The sequence below is a fragment of the Castanea sativa genome, chromosome 3 (assembly GCF_040712315.1).
Source record: "Castanea sativa cultivar Marrone di Chiusa Pesio chromosome 3, ASM4071231v1".
In the NCBI taxonomy this organism is placed as follows: Eukaryota; Viridiplantae; Streptophyta; class Magnoliopsida; order Fagales; family Fagaceae; genus Castanea; species Castanea sativa.
In genome coordinates, this window is record NC_134015.1 from 3,915,226 (window position 1) to 3,938,341 (window position 23,116).

Below are 23,116 nucleotides of genomic sequence, written 5' to 3' on the forward strand. Positions count from 1 at the left end.
TGGTCAAAACCAATGGTTAAAAGGGGTAAACCCTTGAATGTCCTAGAAGCACCGATGTTAGAGAAACACCAAGGATAAAGGCTGTCACCTCCACATTAAAGACCCTGCACCTACCACCCTGGCCGCATTAATGGGGAAGTGACACCTGAACAGTGGAAGAGAAACTTCTGGTTACTATTCAAAGGCACTGAGAAAAGAAATATCTAGGCTAAGGGGGAGTTGGGGCAACACGTGTACAAAGTATCAAAAAGAGGAGTATTTAAGGAGCAACTTGGAACAGAAATGGGGATCCCTTCTTGGTAATCAAAAAAAGAAAGAGAAAAAACTGAGAGAAAGAATATAACATCTTTTCTCGGCTTACGTCCGAGCAGGTTGATTTACAGTATTCCTTGTTGTTTTCAAGTGTTTACAATCTTTGGCTTGTCATTTAATCCTCAAACACTTCTAACCTGGGTTTCAAACCCACGCTCTACAAATCATATTGTTTAAGGCTCATTGAGCCTGAGCCCGTAACTGTTCTTGGGGCCAGGTGCAATTGTGCACTTACAAGTATAACTATATATATGCAAGTTCTTATAAATATTTAAAAGAAAAAAAAAAAGTATAAACGGAAGGCTGGAGAAAAACGCTCTAGTTACTGTAACTACAGTGCCTCTTCAACAAACCAAAGTGACACCGTAGCAACTATTCAAAACTTGGAAAAAAAAAAAAAAAAAGTGACTAGCTAAACCAATGTCACTGTAGCGGCATTGCCACTTTTATATATAGTTAATAGAAATTTAAAAAAAAAAAATAAAAAAAAAAAAACATGACATATCTTTCATCATAGTTATTTTATGATATGCTTAATATGTCTACGTATTATCATTCTTTCTATCTTTGCAATAATTTCTTTTTTTCGGCAAGAAAATCCAACTAACTAGGCAACAACTAATAAAAATCTACATTTGCATTAATTCTTGATGTTTTTACAAAGACATTGTGAAGAGCAATATCTATACTGCGAAGAGCACTTGCTAAAATTATATAGGACTCAAATTTAATTTTTTATTAAATTAATTTTGTAAATGCTTATAAATGCTTTCTTTCTTGATAATATGTATAAGATAAGTAATCTTGACTTCTTTTTAGATATGGCCCTGTGAGATGTTTATCTTGTGAATGCAATTCTTGGAAGATTTGATCATTTTTTATCCATGAAAGTTTATATATTTATTTATTTTTATTTTTTTTGGAATGTGTGAGTGGGTGTTGAGTGACGTGGTGATAACATATGGCAAAAATGCTAGAAATGAAAGCCTGGGAGTGGCCAACATTCGGGTGGCCTAGTTGGTTAGATACCGAACCAACAAGTCTTAGAACTTGAGTTTGAGCCTCAACAATTAACTGTGTGTTGGTGCTCATTATATCTCATCTCCATTTCAAGCGGTTCCAATAATAATAAATGAGTTTCTCACAGACCAGAAGTATGAGGTTTTGCTCGAGAGCAGGTAGAGTGTTACTATAGTCACCGTTACGTAAAGAAGCCAAACTAATTGCCTCCCTCTACCCTTTTTTTTTTCCACCAAAAAAGAAAGCCTGGGAGTGAAAATTATTTTGGTACAATGAGTTGAATCTGACTTGCCCATCTATGCACCAGCTAGCTAGCGCTAGGCAACGTATGAACAAATGGGATCAAGCAAACCCATCTCCTGTTCTTCTTGGATGTGGGTCAGAAGCCCACTAGGAGTTGCATGGAATACAAAATGGCCCTTAAACAATCGTATAGGTTTTATTTTTTATTAAAAGGGCTAATATATATTACTAAACAAAAATAGAAATAAATCTATTACAAACTTTTGCTACCTTATCTAGGACAAAAGGAGTTCTCCACCACATCCAGTAGGTGATCAAAAGTTACAAAAGCAGAGTTTAGATTAATTAGCGCCAAAATTTGCCAATGGATCAACACATTGGTGTATATGACCTTTTTCTTTCTATTTTCTTTTCTTACCTTAAAAAAAAAAAAAGAAGAATTATGAGTATATCCCATTCTGAAATTTCTTCTCCACATATATTAGGACATTTTTGCATCTTATGGAAGGATTTTATTGCTGATATTGCTTTGAAAGATCAATATTTCAACATTCAATTGTCGCCCATATTTTTTCACATTACTGATTACGTCCGAGAAGGTGCTGAGACAGCTGATTGCCTAACATTCTTCACCAGCATGGCAAATCTCTAGAATTCACACCTCCAACCATATGATCCGTCAGTCCAGTCCAAGCCCCATTCAACATAATGGTGCATTATCACCAACTAGGCTTGAAGTTTAATCAATATAATTGACACAGTTTTAGGTCTATTTCATATTTCACTCCATGTTAATGTCTTTAATATTAGACACAAGTAATCTTACTACCATATAAAAAGTCACAATTTTTGCCACAATTATCTTTTGTGACAGATTCTAACTAGCTGCATGTCACTTTCATATGGACCCACTACTTTTTCTCTACTACTCACAGTCTGACATAAACAGTTGTGACAAGAGTTGTGGTTTATCACGTGGTCTTAGAATTTTCGTATTGTACACAAATTCTATAGAGCTACTAATATCATATTCACAAAATGATATCATGTTATTAGCTGGGTGTTAATACTAATGCCCTTTGCTCAATGCTTGAGGATGCATCTGCTGAGATTAATGCAGGACAACAATGCAAGAGTGGAGCAGCACCACTTGCACACAATTTCAGCTACAAGCAATGCAAAACAAAGGCATCAAAAACAGAGAATCAGTGGGCTTGCAAGGATGTGCTAGAGACCATTGAAGTTGTGCCTTATCATGAAGTGTTCATACATAGTTTTGGAGATTGTAATACACGTGGCTTGTAGGAATTGGTCTGTCTTGTAAATGCTATAATTCTTGTATAGTTTAGGATTGTTAGAAACTAATTTGGCTGAAAATTAGGGAATTGGTTATCTGAGACACGTGTATATATATATATAAAATAACCTTAATGTATTGGGATTAGTTGCTTGTATCACATTCATTTTCTGAATCAATAAAGTTCTGTTGTTCTACTTTAGAGAGAAAGTTCCAGATTTTATACTAGGCATTTCCAACAAAGCCCTGTTGAGTCTTGACCTACATCCCCAATGAGATGAAACATAAAGCCTAGAGGGTTAATGGAACTGATCGAGCCATAGAAAGCCTGAAACTAAGAAAGCATAAAACTCATGGAAATCTCATAGAGTTCATGGAAATCTCATAGAGCTCGACGATCATGGAAATCTCATAGAGCTCGACAGTCATGGAAATCGCACAAGTACGAATTGATCTCAATTTTGTGACTCTTCGTCTCTCTTGGCATTGTGTACTCAGCTCCAATTGGATACGAATCACAAACCCTAATTTCATCTTTGATTTTTTTGTTTTTTGGTTTACCCACACTTTTCATCGATTTCCCTATGATTTTCGTTTCACATTTCTCAGAAAACTGAGCTCATCATCGACTTCCCTATTTCGATTTTTGATTGTTTGACTTTTGCGATTTCATTATTTGAGTTCAAATCATAATCTCTATTTCCTTTACAGTTTTCATACAAATCTTGATTGAGTTTTTTTTTTTAATTTTATTTTATTGTGAGTACAGGCACAACGAGATTGCAAGGCTCAATCCAAGGGATTGCTAGTATTGGTTTTGTGGGAAATATGCTTTTAGACACTCTGTAAGCCTTGATTTATTTCCTAATATAATTTGCACATTCAATAACTAGGAATTTAATTTTCATTTTTGCTCTGTCAAGTGTGTTTGTGTATTCAAATTTAGTTTTCATTCTTGCCGTGTTACACCACCCAATATTTTTTAATCAAATGTGAATTTTGATAAATTTACCGCTGAATTAAATTATGTTCGCATATTCTTCATGCTTACAAAATTTAAAGATGATCAAAGATTAATAGCCATGTCATCAATCAATTATTTAAATTTAAGTTTTTGTAATTTAAAATAATACATAAAAGATGAGTTTATGGATCGAATGGTAAATTACATCCAATTGGTATGAAATTGGCATACATGTTAAGAACAAATAAAACATGTAATTCAACGGTTGAATTTTAAAAAAATGAATTTAATAACAAGTTATTGGGTAGTGTAATATTGCTTAAAGTTATATAATGTGTAACTTGAGCCCAACCTCTCTCTCTATATATATATATATAAACACACACTACACCCATAACACATGGATGTTGTGGGCTGTGATCAATCCCAGTGATACCAAATACCTTTTCCAAGACAAGTTCTTGTTTTGCTTGTTAAATTAATATTTTTTACCTATTGGCGATTCCATAAAATGTCCATGACTTTAAAATTTGGCTACTCACCCTTTGAATTACAAAAATTGGTTCGTGATATATGTTTGTGGGAAAACAATTTAGAAGTGCACTATGTTGGCTAAAAGAAAAACCTATATATTGCCATTCCATCTGTTTAAGTGAAAAACATATTTAGTGTAGCTTTTGATTGGAGTTTGTATTGTACTTTTGTATCAAAACCTCATTCTCTCTCTTGTGTGTGTATTATTGTATTTGTTCCTAAAAAAAAAGAGTGAAAATGTATCTTAAATTTTTACTGTCTTTGATAGGATTGCAAATATTTTATGCTGTCAACAAGTCGTTAGAATAAAAATTATTTTTGAAATCTCTTGCCATTATCTTGGGGTCATCTTCAAGAGATTCCTCTCTATAATAACCTGGTGTATGTGAGGCGGAAGAAATGTACATACACACTCAAGTAGATAGTCGAGATACTTGAAAAGGTTTAGATACCCTTGTTCATAAAAAAAAAATTATATATTTTTCAAAAAATAACATTACATATCCAATAGATGACCTTAAATAACTCTCTTAATAGTAGCTTTTCTCTCTTCACCTTTGCTCTTCCCACAGATCAACAGTTGACCAACAATTGATTGGCATTGATTTACTATTGACTTTTTTCCAAATGATTATTTTTTTCCTTTAAACAAATTTTTTTTGAGAGTTTCACAAAATTTAGTTACAATTCTTTATGTGCGGTATATTAAGTTCTCCAATTGAATTTGAGCACATGGTTGCGTTATTCAATAAAACATAAACAGGTTTATCTTTTTTCAGGATAATTATATTCAATATATCAATGTGTTTGGATTAATTAGGAAACCTAATATATTGCACCAAAAAGTTACCCCCTTTAAATTGATCAAACTAGTCATTTTCCTACTTAACTTTTTACATATATTAGAATTTAATTATGAATTTTTTTTTTTTGTTGAGAAGATGAATTTTATTCTTAGAAAAATGACCTTGCACTTCGTCTTGAACTCCTTACATTTTACAAGAGGAACCATTTGCTAAGCTTAAGTTAAGTGGAATTATGGACTTGTACGTGGGAGTGTTTTTGAGCTGGGCACGGTTGCTTCCGAGCTTCTTGAATTAAGGATTGCAGCAATTGACCAGTGAAGTTTTCAACTCACCATTGAGAAGCCCATCATATTGGCTTGCTAAGTTGTCAATCCAAATTTTGTAACTTCGAGGTGTCAAATCCAAACATCACCAAACTTCAAGAGATATAATTCACATTCTAAAACTTTAGGGTGTAAAATCTAATCAACCCCAAATTTTAGGAGTGTTATTTGCAATTTATCCTATTTAATATTATCAAAAAATTAGAATAACAAATCACTAAATAAAAAACTGGTAGGGTGGCTCATGATTCGGTCCACTTTGGTCAAGTTTTTTCTAGTTCGGTCCATCTTGGTCTATTTGGTCTAATTCAAATCACTTTGGTCCATTTCGATCCAATTCGGTCCAATTAAGTTTTCTTCGGTCTATTTCCGGATATTCAGTCCACTTTCATCCATTTTGGTCCGTCTACATAAATTTAGTCTAATCTACTTTGGTCTATTATTATCAAATTCAGTCCTTTACGGTCCATTTGGTTCACCTCGGTCTATTTAGTCCACTTCGGTTCATATCGGTCCATTTTGATCTAATTCAGTCTTCTTTGATATATTTGGCCCAATCCGGATCACTTCAGTCTATTTTGGTCCTTTACGATGAAGAAAATTTATCGGTGACCTTAACACATCATTTTTTTAGACAGATTTCACTTTTTTATTGGTCTTAGAATAACCAACTAGGTGAAACCTCAAATACTTTCTCGTCAAAAGAGAAAAAGGGCTCTGAACGAGTTCCCAATTGAAAATTAAGAAATATAAATCATTCTCATTCTTTACTCTTACCTTCGAACTCACTGCTTCGCTCTCCGATCTGCCACTCCACCACCATGATTTCTCCTTTCGAAGCTAAGCCTAAACCAAACCCGACCCGAGTTGGTAGCTGAGACTGACTGTCGTCATTGTGAAATGGGTAAATCAACATCCTCTCTTCTTTTTATATGCAATCGTTTGATTATTAGAGTATGCCTTCCATTTCGTGCTTTTACTTCTCATCATTATTGTTCTACTATTAGAGAAAATGCGAAAACCCCATATCAGAATCAGAATCAGTTGTTGAAATCTGTGAGAGATCACTGCCAATCTGGAACCTTTAAGAATCTTGATCATGCCTTAGGCCTGTTTAATACAATGCTTCACATGTACAATTTGCCTTCCATTGTTGATTTTACTCAATTGTTGGGTGCCATTGCAAGAATGAAGCATTACTCCGTAGTCGTTACTCTAATTAGAGATATGGAATCCGTTGGAATTACTCCCAATGTTTATACTCTCACTGTTTTGATTAATTGCTACTGCCATTTGAACCGGGTTGATTTTGGGTTCTCTATCTTTGCCACAATTTTGAAACTTGGTTATCAACCAAATCATATAACTCTAACCACACTTGTTAATGGGCTGTGTCTTCGAGGTAACATTGGTGGAGCTATTAGGCTGGTAGAAGAAATGGAGAATAAAGGGTTTGAACCTAATGTAATTACTAGTAAAACATTAGTGAACGGTCTGTGTAAGATTGGCCAGACTGGTGTGGCTATTAGGTTGCTCAGGAAGATGGAGAAAGGGGGTTTTGAACCCGATGTGGTGCTCTATAGCATGATCATTGACAGTTTATGTAAGGACAGATTGGTAAATGACGCTTTGAACCTTTTATCTGAAATGATGAGTAAAGGCATTCAGCCAAATGTTGTCACTTACAATTGCTTAGTTCAAGGACTATGCAATTCTGGCCGGTGGAGGGAGGCTACTACCTTGTTGAATGAGATGGGACAAAGGAAGATCATGCCAAATTTGCGAACCTTCAGCATACTGGTGGACACACTTTGCAAGGAAGGGATGTTGAGTGAGGCAAAAGAGGTTTTTGAAGTGATGATTCAAAGAGGCATTGAGCCTGACAAAGTCATTTACAATTCTTTGATTGATGGTTATTGTTTGCAAAACCAAATGGATAAGGCAGTTAAGGCATTTAATATGATGGTTGAGAAGGGTTGTTAACCCAATGTGTTTAGCTATAACATATTGATAAATGGATATTGTAGAAGTAAAAAATTTGATGAGGCAATGCATCTCTTTCATGAAATGTCCAAAAAAGGAATGATTCCCAATGTAGTGTCTTACACCACTCTTATAGCTAGGTTTTGTCGAGTGAAGAGAGTCCTGGCTGCAATAGAGCTATTCAATACAATGCTAGCTTGTGGCCAACATCCAGATCCCCAAACCTATGCCATCCTGTTAGATGGACTTTGTAAGAATAAACGAATTGTTGAGGCAATGGCATTGTTTCAGGAGATCGTAGAAAAAAAGTTGGACCACAATATTGTGTTTTACAACATCTTGATTGACAGTATGTGCAATGTTGGGGAGCTTACAACTGCAAGAGAAATCTTTAGTAGTCTTCTTGCAAAAGGATTGCAACCTAATGTTCGGACTTACACTATTATGGTCAAAGGGTTTTGCAAAGAGGATCTAATTGATGAAGCAATTGAGCTGCTTGAGAAAATGGAAGGCAATGGTTGTTCACCTAATGAGCACACATATAACACAATAATTCATGGGTTTTTGCAACATGGTGAGACAACAAAGGCAATGGAATATCTTAAAATGATGGTTGACAAGGGATTTTCAGCAAACGCAACAACTACTGCCTTATTTATTGACTTGCTGTTGTCTAACCAAGTGGATGAAAATATTCAAGAGCTGCTTCCAAAGTTTGAGTGAAGGTTATTTAGTTTCTCAAGATCAAGGACAACTTTTATATTTTAACCCATTACTAGTCATTATGTGAGTGATGTATATTTGATTCTAATAAAATTTAAGACTTTTTATGAGATGGTATTTCTTTCCAATTCTGTGCACTAGATTGTTTGTTCCTTTTACTATCCGATCTTTTGTTGCGATTTTGTTGTGCACTCATTTTGTTGCATCAAACCCTTTCTCATGGATAGGTGTTTCAAATTTTTTCTAATGTAATGTTAATGCAAAATATCATACCCCTTGTATAGGTATGCACTCCCTAAACCAGACCCAAAATTCTTAAACCCTTGGTGATTAGGTCTGCATCAAATTAGTTCTTGAATCAGTTTCAGTTTTACAAAAGTAGTCTGGTTATAATTTGCTTATAAAATTTAGTTTTAAAGCAGGTTATGGGTGCTTGTAAATTAAACTAATGTTTTACAACCACAATAGATTGAGCTGTCGGACTTCTAAAATATCAATTAGTTTAAGTTACTGTCTCTTTCACTTTCATACCTTTTAGTTATCTTTTTGCCAAAAGGTAGGATCTAGTTTGTGTCCAACCTTTATAATTCTGATGTCCTGTTTGCGCTTACTACGATTTGAGTGTTACTAGAGATTCTTGAACCTTTATTCATATGAGGTTGTGTAGGATAGCTGTTTTAAAGTAAGAGTTCCATTATTAGTACATTTTATTTATTTATTTTCATGACGTGGAACCTCACTAAGGCAGGGCCCTTTGGACCCACCCCTAGGTAGTAAATTTAGTTATTTTTATATAACACAGGGATGCCAGTGAGACAAATAGTATAGTTCGATTGGCACTTTGGTTGCTTCATGACTCCCTCCCATTAGATAAAGCTATCTCTATATTGGAGGAAACTTATTGTTTTACTTGTAATGTATGTAATCGTATCTACATATTGACTAACGATTAAGGACTAGGTATTTTCATTGCAAGTTATTCTTGTACATGGTGATATTTATTTTCTTGTATTGGCACTAGGTTGTTTGTTGCTATTCTAGTTTTGTTATCTTTCCTTGGAACTATGTTGAACACTAGCATTGTAAATTTGAACTTATTTTTGTGAAAATTATCTTGAACTTCAATTGATGCAACATTGTGAACATGCAATTAGTTTTATGTATTTGTGAAATGACTTAATAATTTGTTTGCAATTGGTTATGCTCATGGTGCTTGTGATAGGTCAATTGAATATCAGCCAAAGACCATTGATTCTAGTTGATTTTCCTTACTTAGTAGTTAATATTAGAGATCATCTTCTTTCTACTACCACTAATATTCTGACCTTTGATGGATTTGGTAGACCTACAATCCCCCTGTTACTATTACTTGCCTCATATGTAGAGCTTTCTTTTCTCACTAAATTTGTCATTATAGTTTATACACATTTTAGAATAAAACATAGGTAGGCATTTCAAAATATTTTTTGATGTAAACTTAATGCTAAATATCATTATGTATTGGCACTGGACTTAGAAGTTGGAACCAATATAGAAATGAAGTTACTTCTTTGTTCATTGACTAGAAGATAAGAAACTTTGGTAGAATTATGGTATAATGGTAACCTGATGATTTGTTGATCATGCAATCCAATGTTTTTATGAATTATGAATGTTGTGGATGCAGGATGCTTTAACAAGTGTATAAATGAAGAAAATTTATTTATATTTTGCATAGAATGGAAGAGGGGCTGACAGCACTTGACTAGTGGTATAATCATATTTACTAATCTTAGTTTATTATTTTGTGGCACAAATGAGACATTTAGTAATATTTAAATTTATGGAAAAATGGTAAGGACAATAGCTTATGTATTGTAGTAGGTTACTTAGCCATTTAAGTAATTCCTCAATTTTTCTATATAAGGCTGTAATTTAGTATTTCTCATAATGAAACTATTGCTAAGAATTATAGTCACACTAGCCATTGGGTGCATTATACTGCCCTCTTAGGTGGATACACGAGAGTCCTAGTTTGAGACTAGATTCATAGATCTTCTTTCTTGTACTAGTTACCTTTACTATGTTCCAACCATTATTCAAAGTTTTCCAATCATAGAAAACTAGTATTCCAATTCAAATATAGCCTAAATATGAAACCTTCTATAGGATGCTTCTCTCCCCAAGCCAGCCCTAAAATTCTTAAATCCTTAGAGATTAGGTTTTGGACCAAATTAGATCTTGAATCTAATCTGGTTGTAATTAGCTCATCAAATTTAGTTTTAAAGCAGATCATGGGTGCTTGCAAGTTAAACTATTGTTTTATTTTTTATTTATAAGTAACATAAGAAATTTTATTAGAAAAAACCAAGCAAGTACACAGGAAGTGTACTAGAGTGGCACAAATGAAAAGCCCAGATTACAATGATCAATAAGATCGGAGAAAGAAAAACAAGAATAAAAAGGCAAAACTACACTCAAATCAAGGAGAGTACGGAAAAAGAAAGATTTAATGTCAAAAATAGATCGTTCACAATCCTCAAAGCATCTAGCATTCCAAGTGAAATCTATTATTTTGTTTGGAATATTTGTAGAGAAGGTACTACTTATTAGATCTGAACTCTCAAGAAGGAAAAATTAAATTAATACCTATTGTCCTTTTTGTGGTAGTGAAAAATGAAACTCTTGACCCTTGTAGAGTCTTGTGGTTTGGCTTGGAGATTAATATCGTAAATATTGTATGTCACCTCCATCCCTACAGCAGTGGAGGATAAAACTGATTACTGGGGGTAATGATAATCGTAAGGAATATCTTGATTTTTCATTCATTTTTGCAGGGGAAGTTGTAAAAATTGTGGCATTTCAGGAACAATTCTGATTTTTAGTGAATGCTTGTCAATGTTGAGGCTGTCCCCAAGCATCTACTTGCATACATGTAAAACACTTTTGTGTCTTTAGCTGCTAGGATCACTGCCTTATACTCACTTCCAAAAGTATTTCCTATGCCGTAAGTTTTCTGTTTGCTAATTTGTGGCCTTGACTTATATTTATAAATAATAAATAGAAAAAACCGGGTAATATTTTTGTACAAATTTGTGGTAAAAACTAAGTATGTTGTAAGACAGAAGTGGACTAGGTTGTTAACGGCATCAGTGTTTTGTGGTTTCTCCGGGTTGTTACAGGCTTAATAGTTCCTAGATTTATCTTACAATTGTGTCACCTCGGAAATACTATCCATATTTGGACTTAGTGTATGTTTTAAAGAAATCTTTTTCTGAAGAAATCTATTGTACTTCTGTAAAAAGGTTCATACAAGTTGAATACTGTCTACATTTTGGTTTGAATAAAAACAGGTATAAATTTGTAACTGCCTAAGTTGCTCTCTTGCTATTAGGTAAACACTGAACTGCTTTTTTTTTTGGATAAGTAATAAGATATATTGATACCAAAAAGGAAGCACCCTAGTACACAGGGAGTGAACAAGGGGAGTAAACACTGAACTGCTTTCTTGATATGATAAATCTATGTCCTCAGGTGTTCATATTGTCTTAATTATTAACTGGTAGAGGGGTTATACCATTACTGTAAATCATGCTCAGGACCCTTTGGAGCATATATTAATGCCTGATAACCCATCTATTGCTAAATATACATTTTAATCGAGACTACAAATGTAGTATAGCTGGAGTGAGTCTTAAATTTTGATTTCAGTATGCTTTTGTATCATCTGCATTCATTTTTTAGTGTTGGATTTGAAGCTTAGTTTCTCCATAATCTCTCTCTCACATACACCCACACCCACAGTATTAATGTGCCTAACATTTATTTCCTATTCTATTAAGAGATGATATTTAAAGATTCTGATTTTCTTTTTTCCTTCTGGAACTCAACCCTGCAGGCATTGGTTGGAGAAAACTATGGAGGAAACTTGCATATGTCATTGAAAAATTAATGCTGCACTTATTGTGTGATTCTCTGCTTGATTAACCTTGTTCTAGTGTGCAAGCAGTGCACTGTGCAATTCATGAGGGATAATTACCTTTAAACCACAATGCAAAATTTGGGGAGTGTTAAGATTTCTTGAGAAATATACTTACCAATTTTCTTAATGATTTAAATATATAGATATATGAGTTACCAATGCATTCCCTTGGTCGGTTTTCTAATCATTCTCAATGTTGAAACTTGAAATTTTATGTTGCAATCATTGAGGACTGCGCTTTTGTGGCGGAAATACATGCCAAGATTTACAGAGGATTATGTCCATTCTATGTACTTGGGGTTGGCTACGCAAATTTTATGAATCTCTTTGTCTCTCCACTTTATTTCTGACCAACATTTTTATTATATTGAAATCTTCATGTCCTACCCCATAATATTTTATTCTTTACTCATGTATGTTTTCTTTTGTTTTAAAATGTAATCATTTACTTTTATTTTCAGATTCAAGTGGAGAAGCATTAAAAGAAACTAAACATGGATGTTTAGTTACATGTAACCTTTACATCATTATGTAATTTATAGAGTTGTGATTTGTATTTTTATATTAAAAAAAAGAATTGTGATTTTTTCCCCTGCTATGCATCAAATTTTTATCATTTCCCCCCTCTTTGTTAGATAAATCACTGACTCATCTGTGATAATGTGATTTTAGCCATCAAAATCTTTTAACTTTTAGCTTTAGGGATGATCAATTAGCAATTGCTCACCTGGCACTTCCTTCTCCCATAACAATTGGTTGGAGGGTGAGGTTGTGGATTCTGGACCCACTTAGTACGTGTAACTTACCAATATATTTAAAAAAAAAAAAAAAAAAGCTTTAGAGATGCAAATGAGCCAAGTTGAATAGTACCAGTTGACTATTTATAATTCAGAGACCTTGAGCTAAACTGTTGCCAACAATCAATGCTTAATTCAGTTTGTTAAAGTCTGATAAGATAGTCGGATCTGCTCGGTTTGTATCAATAACTCATAGCTTGTGTCAATTTTTTATTACTATGTATTTAAAATTCAAAAGATCTTAGAATAGAGTTGATTGTACTCTATCCATGGTTTTAAAAACCGAACCGAGAATCAAACCGTTTTTTTCAAAATTTCCGGTTTTTGACCGGTTTTGAGGTATTTAACCGGACCGGACTGCACCGGTTTTCCCGGTTGAACCGGTCTGGTCCGGTTTTTAAAATAGTGACCCTATCTTTTTGATGACATAACCTGTCAATTTGAATGTCCTTTAGGCCTTTTTTGTTCACACACACACACACGCACACAGGGACTTTTACCCTATTTAGGGCCTTTTGTTTCTATAAATCTTATAAAATTTTGGATGACAGAAAACCATAAATTGGAGGTCTGTATGAAAGTGTTATGCTTGCGAGCCTATGAGCCAGACAAGACAATTCAAGCATTGAGCTCGTTTTCAAAACAAGCTATATTAGGCCCAAGCTTCAGCTTTGTTAACTTCATAACCGGGCCCAATCCAAGCATAACAGGTTCACATTCCAACTCATGAATAAATTAAGTTTATTATATTTGTAGGTAAAATTAGAGACCTTAATTAAATTTTTTTTTGTCCTGTTGAAGTTCCTGAGAAAGAGATGGGACCTCCCTGATAAGACTCTTACACCCAGATCTTGGAAACATTTACAAGGTTTGTCATGAGGCTTAATTGTGAGTATTTGAGTAAAGGCATGTTCTAAATTACTCAAAATGCTGGATACTATGTGATATCCAAGATCATCTCATTCATAAAGTGCGTTTAAGTAAAGACTAAAGACATGTTCTGAATTACTTGAAATTTTTTTTTGCTTACAGTTCTGTTGGTGTTGAAGTGCATGGCAGTTTAGTTACTGGAAATACTTGATTGTAGTAACTTGTGAATTGCCGCTGCCTCTCTTGCTCTGAATCTGCATCTTGTGTTGAAGTTTGGAAATCTGTGTATTTAATACATGAAAGCCCTGTCTGAAATTGTGACCTCTTGTTCTATTTGGTTTTGTTGGGTTTAATATTTTGTATAGTATTGCACAGGTCGTAAACTAGAAGTGAAGTTAGTTACTCATTAGTTTCCTCATATCCACTTGCTCTCCTTAATTGGGTGATTGCAGGCTTCAAGTTATCAAAAAAAAAAAAAAAAGAAGAAGAAAAGAGCAGGCATTTCGGATTGTAGGATTGCCAATAGGGCCAGAAGGATCTGCAGTAAAAAAGATAAAGGTAGGTTTTCCCTTGCTCAATTACTTGTAAATATAAATCTTGTATTTGACTCGGGCATGATGAGAATATTGTTGTTAGATTTTGAAATCCCATAATGTATATTACTTGTATTAGTTTGACTCAAAGTGTTATGAAGCATGTAAAAATTAGATGTATCGACATAATTTGACTAAGGGATTCAATTTTAGAGTCTATTTGGTACGTGTGTTTAAATAATAGTTTTTAAGTTTAAAAGGTTTTTTTTAAAAAATACGTGTGGATGAAAAAGTGTAGACGTGTAATGTTGTTTAAACACTAAAAATTGTTGTTTGAAATCATGTACTAAACACCATTGTCTCAAATTTTAACGTACTTTGACATTTGTTCCATTATGGAACGAAATAGCAGGCGTCATATTGTTGAAATGTACTCTTTTGTTCCATTATGGATTCAGTTTCAATGCCAAAACATTGCATGCAAGTTACGACTTACAATACGTGTCTTGACCTTTTCGATCTTTACTTGTGTGAATACTGGTTAGTGTGGCTTTGGGCTCTGACTTTGTGCAAACATTTCTTTGTTTTCACCCACGTGTTCGTTACTTTACACAAATAAAAGTGTCCATGTGTTTGTGGTCATTCTGCTGATTAATAGACACCTATGATTCTCTCTCACCAAATTCTTGGCTTAAAGGTGGTGGTGACATTCTCTGGCTTCTTAAGTAACATGTTTTCAGGCAAAGATTTAGCAACTTAGATCATGGTAAGGACTGAGGAGGGTCAAATTAATACTAGCAACATTATATTTTAAAATAATTATATTGAAAAATATGTGATATTTTTTTAATTAATGAATTGAAAAGAAGAAAAAAATTGGAAGGACAGACATAGACAAGAAATCAATACCATCAACTCAGATTTTTCTTTTTCTTTTTTTTTTTTAATAAATTTTTTATGTTTTATATCATTGCTAATGTTTCATGGTGAATGGTAAAGCATGTCAATTTTTTAGCTAGGTGGACATAAATTCTATGTGAAACGCAAAGTATGTCTATGTATACTGAATTATTTGTCCCATTTTAGTGACTAGTCGGTTGTCAAAACATTAAAATGCTCATAGGAGGTTGGATATCTGAGAGTAGGTTGAGCGTTGGGCGGTCCATTGGGGGAAAAGAGAACACACTTATTCGGTCATAAAAGCAATCAGTCGGAGAAAAGGGATACCAAAATATATTTGTTTTTGAGAGAGAGAGAGAGAGAGATTATACATTAAAAAGTAAAGGAAATGCCGTATCCTAACAATTTTTTAGCCCACCAAATTTGGCGAAAATAGCATCTTCTTGCAAATTGTGTTGCAATCTACCACTATTTCAAAACTATGTAGAGGTCTACTACTTTTTGGGTTCTCGAGTTGGTGAAATCGAGTTTCCCATGGTACTCGAGTTCATGGAAAAATTTTCCAGAAAATTTGAAGTATATTTTTTCGAAGAATTTGAGTTTTTGGAACTCGAGTTTCACGGCAAACTCGAGTTTCATATACTCAAGTTTCAAAAACGTGATTGATTCTTACATATTTCTAAAACAGTGGTAAATTGTTAATTTTTTTGCTAATTAGTGGTAGTGGGCTATTTTCGCCCACCAAATTTTATGCATCTTTTGTCCCACAAATTGACTTCATACCTTTCATCCTCCACATCGCTGGCCAAGCATGCATTTCAATGGTCAAACTCAAAACATCAAAGAAAAAAAACACAACCCATCTCCACCGCTAACTATATCCTACCATAGCCAAAGTCAAAAAACAAAAACACACCTTTTAACAACTCACCTCACCTCTCTTCTCTCTATCACCTTATATATTAGACTCTCCTGTCACTCTAGTCTATACCACACCAAAAACCTTTAAGCCTCCAAGATAACTAAAAATAATGAAGGAACATTCTCTTTCTTGGGCTTTCAATATCATTTTCATCATCATCTTCACCCTCTTGCTCTCTTATTCCATGCATATTGAGGGTTTGAGATTCTCAAAGATCAATTTTCTTTTTCATCCAGGAAAAGTTTTATTATAAACCAAGCTTATTCTGGCCCCAGCAAAGGTGGAAGCGGTCACTGATCACAACCGCTGTTGGTTTAGCTATTTTAACAACTTTGCAAGAAAGGAATTAGTCAACAAACATTTCCTCTCTACAAGGGATCTCCTTAATGGAAAATTCTTTGTACGGAAATCTTCCATTAGATATTGGGCTTTCTTGTCCTAATCTTGAAACTCTGTATTTGGGTAGCTACAAACTTAGTGGTCATATCCAATCGGATATTTCAAATTGTTCCAATCTCGCCCTAGTAGATTTTGCAATTACTCTCTGGACCAATACCCAGAAGTCTTGGAAACTTGAAATACCTTCGAAGTCTTAATCTGATACTAAACCTTTTGAGCATTCTGGAATGTTTTATATATCTTTGAATTGGGGAATTTGATGATTTGGCCATGTAAAACTTAAAACTGTGAAGCAGTCATTAACAAAACAATTATGCATGTACAGCCATATTGCAAGCTGTCGAAAATTTTGAAGACCCTACAAATAGAAAAGAACATTTGTAGCACTTTAAAATATTCAAACTAATAAATTTGATCTTCCTGCTTTGCTAATTTGTTCTACTCCTAAGATGCACTATTTTTTTTTTTAAGGATAAAAGATAAAACTTTATTGATAAATTGAATATACAAATGTGTAGATAATCTCATGACAGCATAGCAAGACCATGCATTTGCTGCCAAGGAATAATATGCCACCTAAACACATGAGGCGCTATGCCACTCTCTCTCATAAGAAGCAACTCAAACACAAAATTCAAAACTTCGAAATAGCAGACAAATAGTCTAGATTTCTCTGCTTATGTACTCCTGTTAGCCCCAATTTTGATTAAGCAGGCTTCTTGGAAACTATTGAGGAGATTATTTGCAGCCACATATATCTGTGTTAGATGCATCTGATAAATAACAATATTTGAACTTAAAATATCCTAAACCACAATGATAATGATAACAAATCCAATTTATCAATCCATTCCCAAATGCCAATCACAAATATAAAAGACCCAGTATCCCCATCACTCTACTCAATCAATAATTAAATCTCAAACTTCCAAGCCTTACCACAAAATAAACTATTCAACTTTTGTTTTCTTGCCCTCACTCCTAATTTCACATAACATTCAAACCAAGAAAACAACTCTGCCATATGAAGTTCATTACACATAAATCAAAAGAAAATCTAAAATAAATTGATACGAATGTGAAGAAGGAAGAAAACCTCTTGCTAATTTATTGACTCTAGTGAGACCATGTATATACTATAGCAAGAAGAATACATGTCTACTTATTAGACTGCAAAATGGACATTGTACAAAATCAATCAAAAGCATTTTGATTCTTTTTGTTGGGACTAGTTGCTTGGTCATCCAAGTTTTGCTACTTAAACCATTTTCCATGTTCCCTCTTGCAACAATCTAATTCAATTCGGAAAAAGCAAAATATGTTTAAGTAGTTCTAAAATGATAAAATCTTGAACATATCAATGTCATAATTAAATTACATTAACTAATATCATATATGTTTAATAACCAATAACACTACTACAATTGATAATTTCCGTGCGTAAGCATGGGTTACACACTAGTATTAACTAGTTACAATTAAAAACAATCGCAATTACACGATTCATTTCAAATTATACATAGTATTAGCTTACACATTTTTTAAACCATACACTTTTAAAATATGTAATAGTTTCTCATTATATGTGTGTGTGTGTGTGTGTGTGTGTGTGTGTGTGTGTGTAAAATTTAGAATTTAATTAAATTAAGACTTTTTGGTTTTTGTACTCAATAATTCCCTTGCTACAAAATTTAAAAATTTAGATGGACATGCGGCACAAAATTGGACTTCAATTGAATTTGGCCTCTTTGATATTTAAACTCAATAATTCACTTGACATAATAATTAAAAATTAGATAAGACACATGACACAAAATTGATAATCTAATTGGATTTTCTCTAAGCTTTGACTTTTAATATATATATATATATATATATATATATATATATATATATTAATTACACATATATATGGATTCAAATTATACCTAGTTTAAAAGTTTGACATTTTTTAAGTCATAGATGAGTTTTACTCTCTCTCTCTCTCTCTCTCTTTTAATTCTTAATTTTAGAATTTTTTATATACACATGATTTTACTCTCTTTTTTTTGTCCTTTCTTTGTTAAGTTTTTGATGGTTTATTTATATTATAATCTTCGTCTTTTGCACAGCATTATAACTCACTCAGAACAAAAATTTTAAAAACTTAGAAAGGACACGTGGCGTAAAATTAGATAACAATCGGAATCCGATTTAGAATCTAATTGGATTTTTTAATCTATATATATATATAACCGAAATCTTTGAAGCTCTCACAATTTTTCACATCAGCACAATATTTAAATATCATTTTTTTAAAATGAAATTATTTTTGTTTAAGCCAAACTTAACAAGGAGTGAAACTTCATCTCTCTAACAAGTCCAACTTAAACTCAAACTCATCATTTTTTTTAAAAAAAATTATTTTTGTTTAATCCAAATTTAACAAAGAGTGAAACTCTATCTTTCTAACAAGTCCAACTTAAACCCAAACTCAAATGTTGATAATTTTTCTTTAATATTTTTTGGTCTTTCAGAAGTTTTAAAATCTGAATTTTTGAGTAATTTGTTTGCAGTATCTGAAATTGTTTGACAAATTTTTTGTATACTATATAATAAAAGTTAGGCTTAGAAGTCATGGTTACGCCAAATGGCTGCACCATATTGCAAAATTTTGTTTTTAGATTTTTATATTTTTTAAAAATATATATAATTTTTCTTCTCCTATATTTCTAAGTTGATAAATATCTTAATTTAATTCAAATTCAAATTCTTTATTTGATCCATCTAATCCTTAGTTAAAAGAAAACATTTATATATAAAAGAAGGTAGCACATGTATTATAAATAAATAAAAAATGCGACATGTATTATAAAAAAAAAAAAAAGTAACATAGTGTAATCTAATCATTCTCTAATTCCTCATCTAATCTATCTAATCCTGATATAAGGGGAAAAAAAAAATAGCGGTGTGTATTATAAAAATTATATATATATATATATATATATTTATATATATAAAGCAACGTAGTGTAATCTAATCATTCTCAAGTTCTTCATCTAATCCATCTAATCTTTATTTATATTCCATAAAAAAAGAAAAGATAGCAAGTTATTTGTTCGTGCCAATTTACCAAAACTGTTTTTGAATAAAGTAAAAAAAACATAGTAAAAAACGCTTTTTTTGTGTCAAAAGAAGCGTTCTTTTTTCTCTCTCCCTGCAAAACAAATGGATTTTAATAATAATTAGCTAGACAAGGGTAAGACTACACTACCTCTTTTTTACAATAAATGTTGAATTTAGTTTTTTTTTTCATGCATATACACAAACATGAAGCATGATTTTTACTTTCAATTTTTTACTTTTGATTATATAATTGTAATTCATTTAGCTATTTTTTTTTTAAAAATTTTATACGTTTTATGAGTTTATACTCACGGGACTTAAACTTTAAGTTTCAGTGTCTTCTCTCATACTTTCAAGGACAAAAATTAAATTCTCATGTAAGTCTCTCTACTTCAAAAATTTAAATGTTTAGTAATTTAGATTGTTCTTAATTATTGAATTGAGGTTTCCACTTTAATATGATTTCAATTGTTATTTTTGATAGTTTTTAATTATTAAATTCAAGGTTTATCCATTTAAATACATGTGATTAATTGAGTCTTAAAGTTCAATGTATTATTGAAAATCATTTTATATATATATTTAGGTATTTCTACCATCTTCCACTCAATTTATATACACACAGTGTGTGTGTGCGCGCACTCGCGCGTCTATTTTATGATACCTTAGTCACACACAATATGCATTTATTATATAACTTAAAAGTAAAAGTTCATTTATTTTTATTATTTATTTTTAAGTAAATTAATAAAAAAAATTATTTACCTATGAATTTTGATTAAACCGTGCGTCGCACGGACATAATGCTAGTTATTTATATAGTCATTGCTGAGTTTACTCTCTCTCTAATTTTTTATTTTATAATTATGCTTGTATATGCACTTGAGTTTATTCTTTTTATTTTTATTTTTATTGGGTTTTTGATGATTTATTCATATTAGGGTGAGTTTGGTTGGGCTTTTTAAAAAAGTGCATAATGAAAAAGTTGAGTTTTGAAAAAGTGCATAATGAAAAAGTGATTTTTCAAAAAGCTGAGTGTTTGGTAAAAGCTGTTAAAAAGTGCTTTTTGAAAAAGCTGAGTGTTTGGCTAAAACTATAAAAGTTGCAGTTTGAGGGACAAATTACCAAAAAAGACAATGTATATATAAGGGAGTTTATTTCATACTTATAATTCAACTACTTCATATACTTACTAAATAATAATAATAATAATAATAAATTTTTATTATTGGTATTATTTTAATAATGTTTGGGCAATTATTCTTTTTTAGTGGCATAATTATTTGTTATTACCATTAATGACTTCTTATTAATATGTGGGAAAAAAAATATGTGGGAAAAAAAATGTGGGAAAAATTTTTTTAGAAGCTGCAGCCTTGGTTCCAGCCTCTGCCCACAGCCAGTGATGATGCTGGCGGGCACGCCCCGATAGACGAGCTTGCCGCCGCTGATGATGGGTCATGCCCAGAGCTGATGCACGCATCGCCGGGCATGACCCATCAAGCCAGCGACACGCATCGCCCGCTCGTGGGCGTGCCCAAGAAGCAGCCGGGCATCACCGCCGTCATGGGTCATGCCCAGACTCGGATGCAAAGCATCGGCCGGCCGCGCGGGCATGACCCATCACACGAGCCGGCATCGCCGCCGCCGTCGTCGCTAGCGCTCTCTCTCCCCCCCCTCTTTTTTTCATAAGATTTTCATTAGATGATTTCTTATACACTGTGTAATTTCTTTCATTCTTTAAACAACTAATATACTCAAATCCATACTGATGCGTGTGCCGGGCACGCCCCAGAAGAAGAATGACCGTTGGGCATGACCCATCGGAAGGAGCGTAGCATCACTGCCTAGCTGTGGCCGGTAGTCACGAAAACAATTGCACGTGTCACTTCAACAAATGAAAACGTACAAATCTATATACATACGTGCTTATGTTGCCCCATCATATGCCCGAACTTGGAGAGCTTAGAGAGCAAGGTGTGGTGCATCGAGATGTAAAGGTTCTCTTCACCTTGCAATAAAATCAGAGGAACATTTAACTTCGACTTTGGAAGCAACTTAAATATAAAATTACAAATGGATTACTTAAGAGTATCTTTTGAACCTAGATATGCCTTATAAGGAGTCTTAAACCGTAGTTTCACTATCTTCAGGATCCTGGACATACCTTTTCGTAACAAGTGTAAAAAAAACTTTCTAACACATGCCTTTTACCATACCACCCCACACATCGTTTCCAATCAACCTTATGGGAGAAGACTTCACTATGCAACTTTGATGTTGCCTTCAGTTTTGAGCTTTAGGGCCCCGTCATATATTTGTGTCGCTTGAAACTATGGCTTTCTCCTCACACTCTCATTAGAAAAGTTCAATTAACAATAATTGTTTGAAGTTCTTTTAACTTGAGATTTCTTTCAAAAACAGCCTAAAGACCAACTACAATGTAATATGAAAGATTCTAGTGCCATTCCTCATCCATAGGCAACTTTCACATTCAAATGCAAAACAGAATTAGTCTACAATATGACATCTTAAGAATACTATGTTTAACTAGGCAATAAAAAGCTAAATAAGTGGTAGATAAAGCAATAGCAGCATTTACAATGTGATAGCAGCTCAAATGCTCAATGTTTGCCCTTAACGTTTGACCCATCAGCTCAATGTTTGCCTCTAAATTGGAATTTGAAGAATTGGGTAAAAAAAAAAAAAAAAACACTTAAAAGTTAAAACTTACACCACAACCAAACACATATTGAACTGCAACACAAACACGGCTATAGCTCTACTTCTCAAATACCCACTAATATTGAACCAATCTATAAAGTAAATTTGCCTACAAATCGAAAATTTGAAGAATTGGTTAAAAAAAAAAAAAAAAAACTTAAAACTTACACCACAACCACACACATATTGAACTGAATCACAAACATGGCTATAGCTCTACTTCCCAAACACCCACTAATATTTACTCCCCAATATTACATTTTACCATAATCCTTATAAAATTGAACTAATAACTAACTCATACCAACTAACCTCCTTTTCTTTTCGGGTTCCAGAAACAGAAAATGAAACAACTTGATTACACATCCTAGTTTTCAACAAAGTATAAACACAGAGAAAATAATAAGAATAAGAAGAAAAAGGGTGTACCTTAATTTAATCAGAAGGATTGTATCTGTTTGTGTATTTTGCTTGGTGCCTTTTTGATCAAATGCGTACCTTCAAGATTCCTGTCTCAGATCAGAAAAAAAAAATTAAAACAAAAAACATTACAAATCAGAGAAAACGAAGAAAGCAGAAGAGGAAGAAGAAGAAGAGGACGAAGAAGAAGAGGAAGAAGAAGAAGAGGACGAAGAAGAAGAGGAAGAAGAAAGCAGAAGAGGAAGAAGAAGAAGAACAGATGACTTACCACAGGGAGATC

The 23,116-nt window shown here is 33.1% G+C and overlaps 2 protein-coding genes and 2 long non-coding RNA genes across 4 annotated transcripts; all 4 read left to right on the forward strand.

Moving 5' to 3' along the window:
- Positions 1–6,399: 6,399 nt before the first annotated feature.
- Positions 6,400–8,317, forward strand: LOC142629419 (uncharacterized). Its single transcript, XM_075803408.1, has one exon. The coding sequence runs from the start codon at positions 6,400–6,402 to the stop codon at positions 7,480–7,482; it is 1,083 nt and encodes a 360-aa protein (XP_075659523.1). The 3' UTR covers positions 7,483–8,317.
- LOC142629420 (uncharacterized) lies at positions 7,549–8,317 on the forward strand. The gene has a single exon (XM_075803409.1). The coding sequence runs from the start codon at positions 7,549–7,551 to the stop codon at positions 8,203–8,205; it is 657 nt and encodes a 218-aa protein (XP_075659524.1). The 3' UTR covers positions 8,206–8,317.
- An 801-nt stretch (positions 8,318–9,118) lies between these two features.
- On the forward strand, positions 9,119–12,743 carry LOC142629421 (uncharacterized). Its single transcript, XR_012843052.1, has 2 exons — positions 9,119–9,955; positions 12,083–12,743. It is a non-coding gene; the product is annotated as an uncharacterized LOC142629421 (long non-coding RNA).
- A 287-nt stretch (positions 12,744–13,030) lies between these two features.
- On the forward strand, positions 13,031–14,581 carry LOC142629422 (uncharacterized). Its single transcript, XR_012843053.1, has 3 exons — positions 13,031–13,673; positions 13,765–13,831; positions 13,996–14,581. It is a non-coding gene; the product is annotated as an uncharacterized LOC142629422 (long non-coding RNA).
- Positions 14,582–23,116: the final 8,535 nt, after the last annotated feature.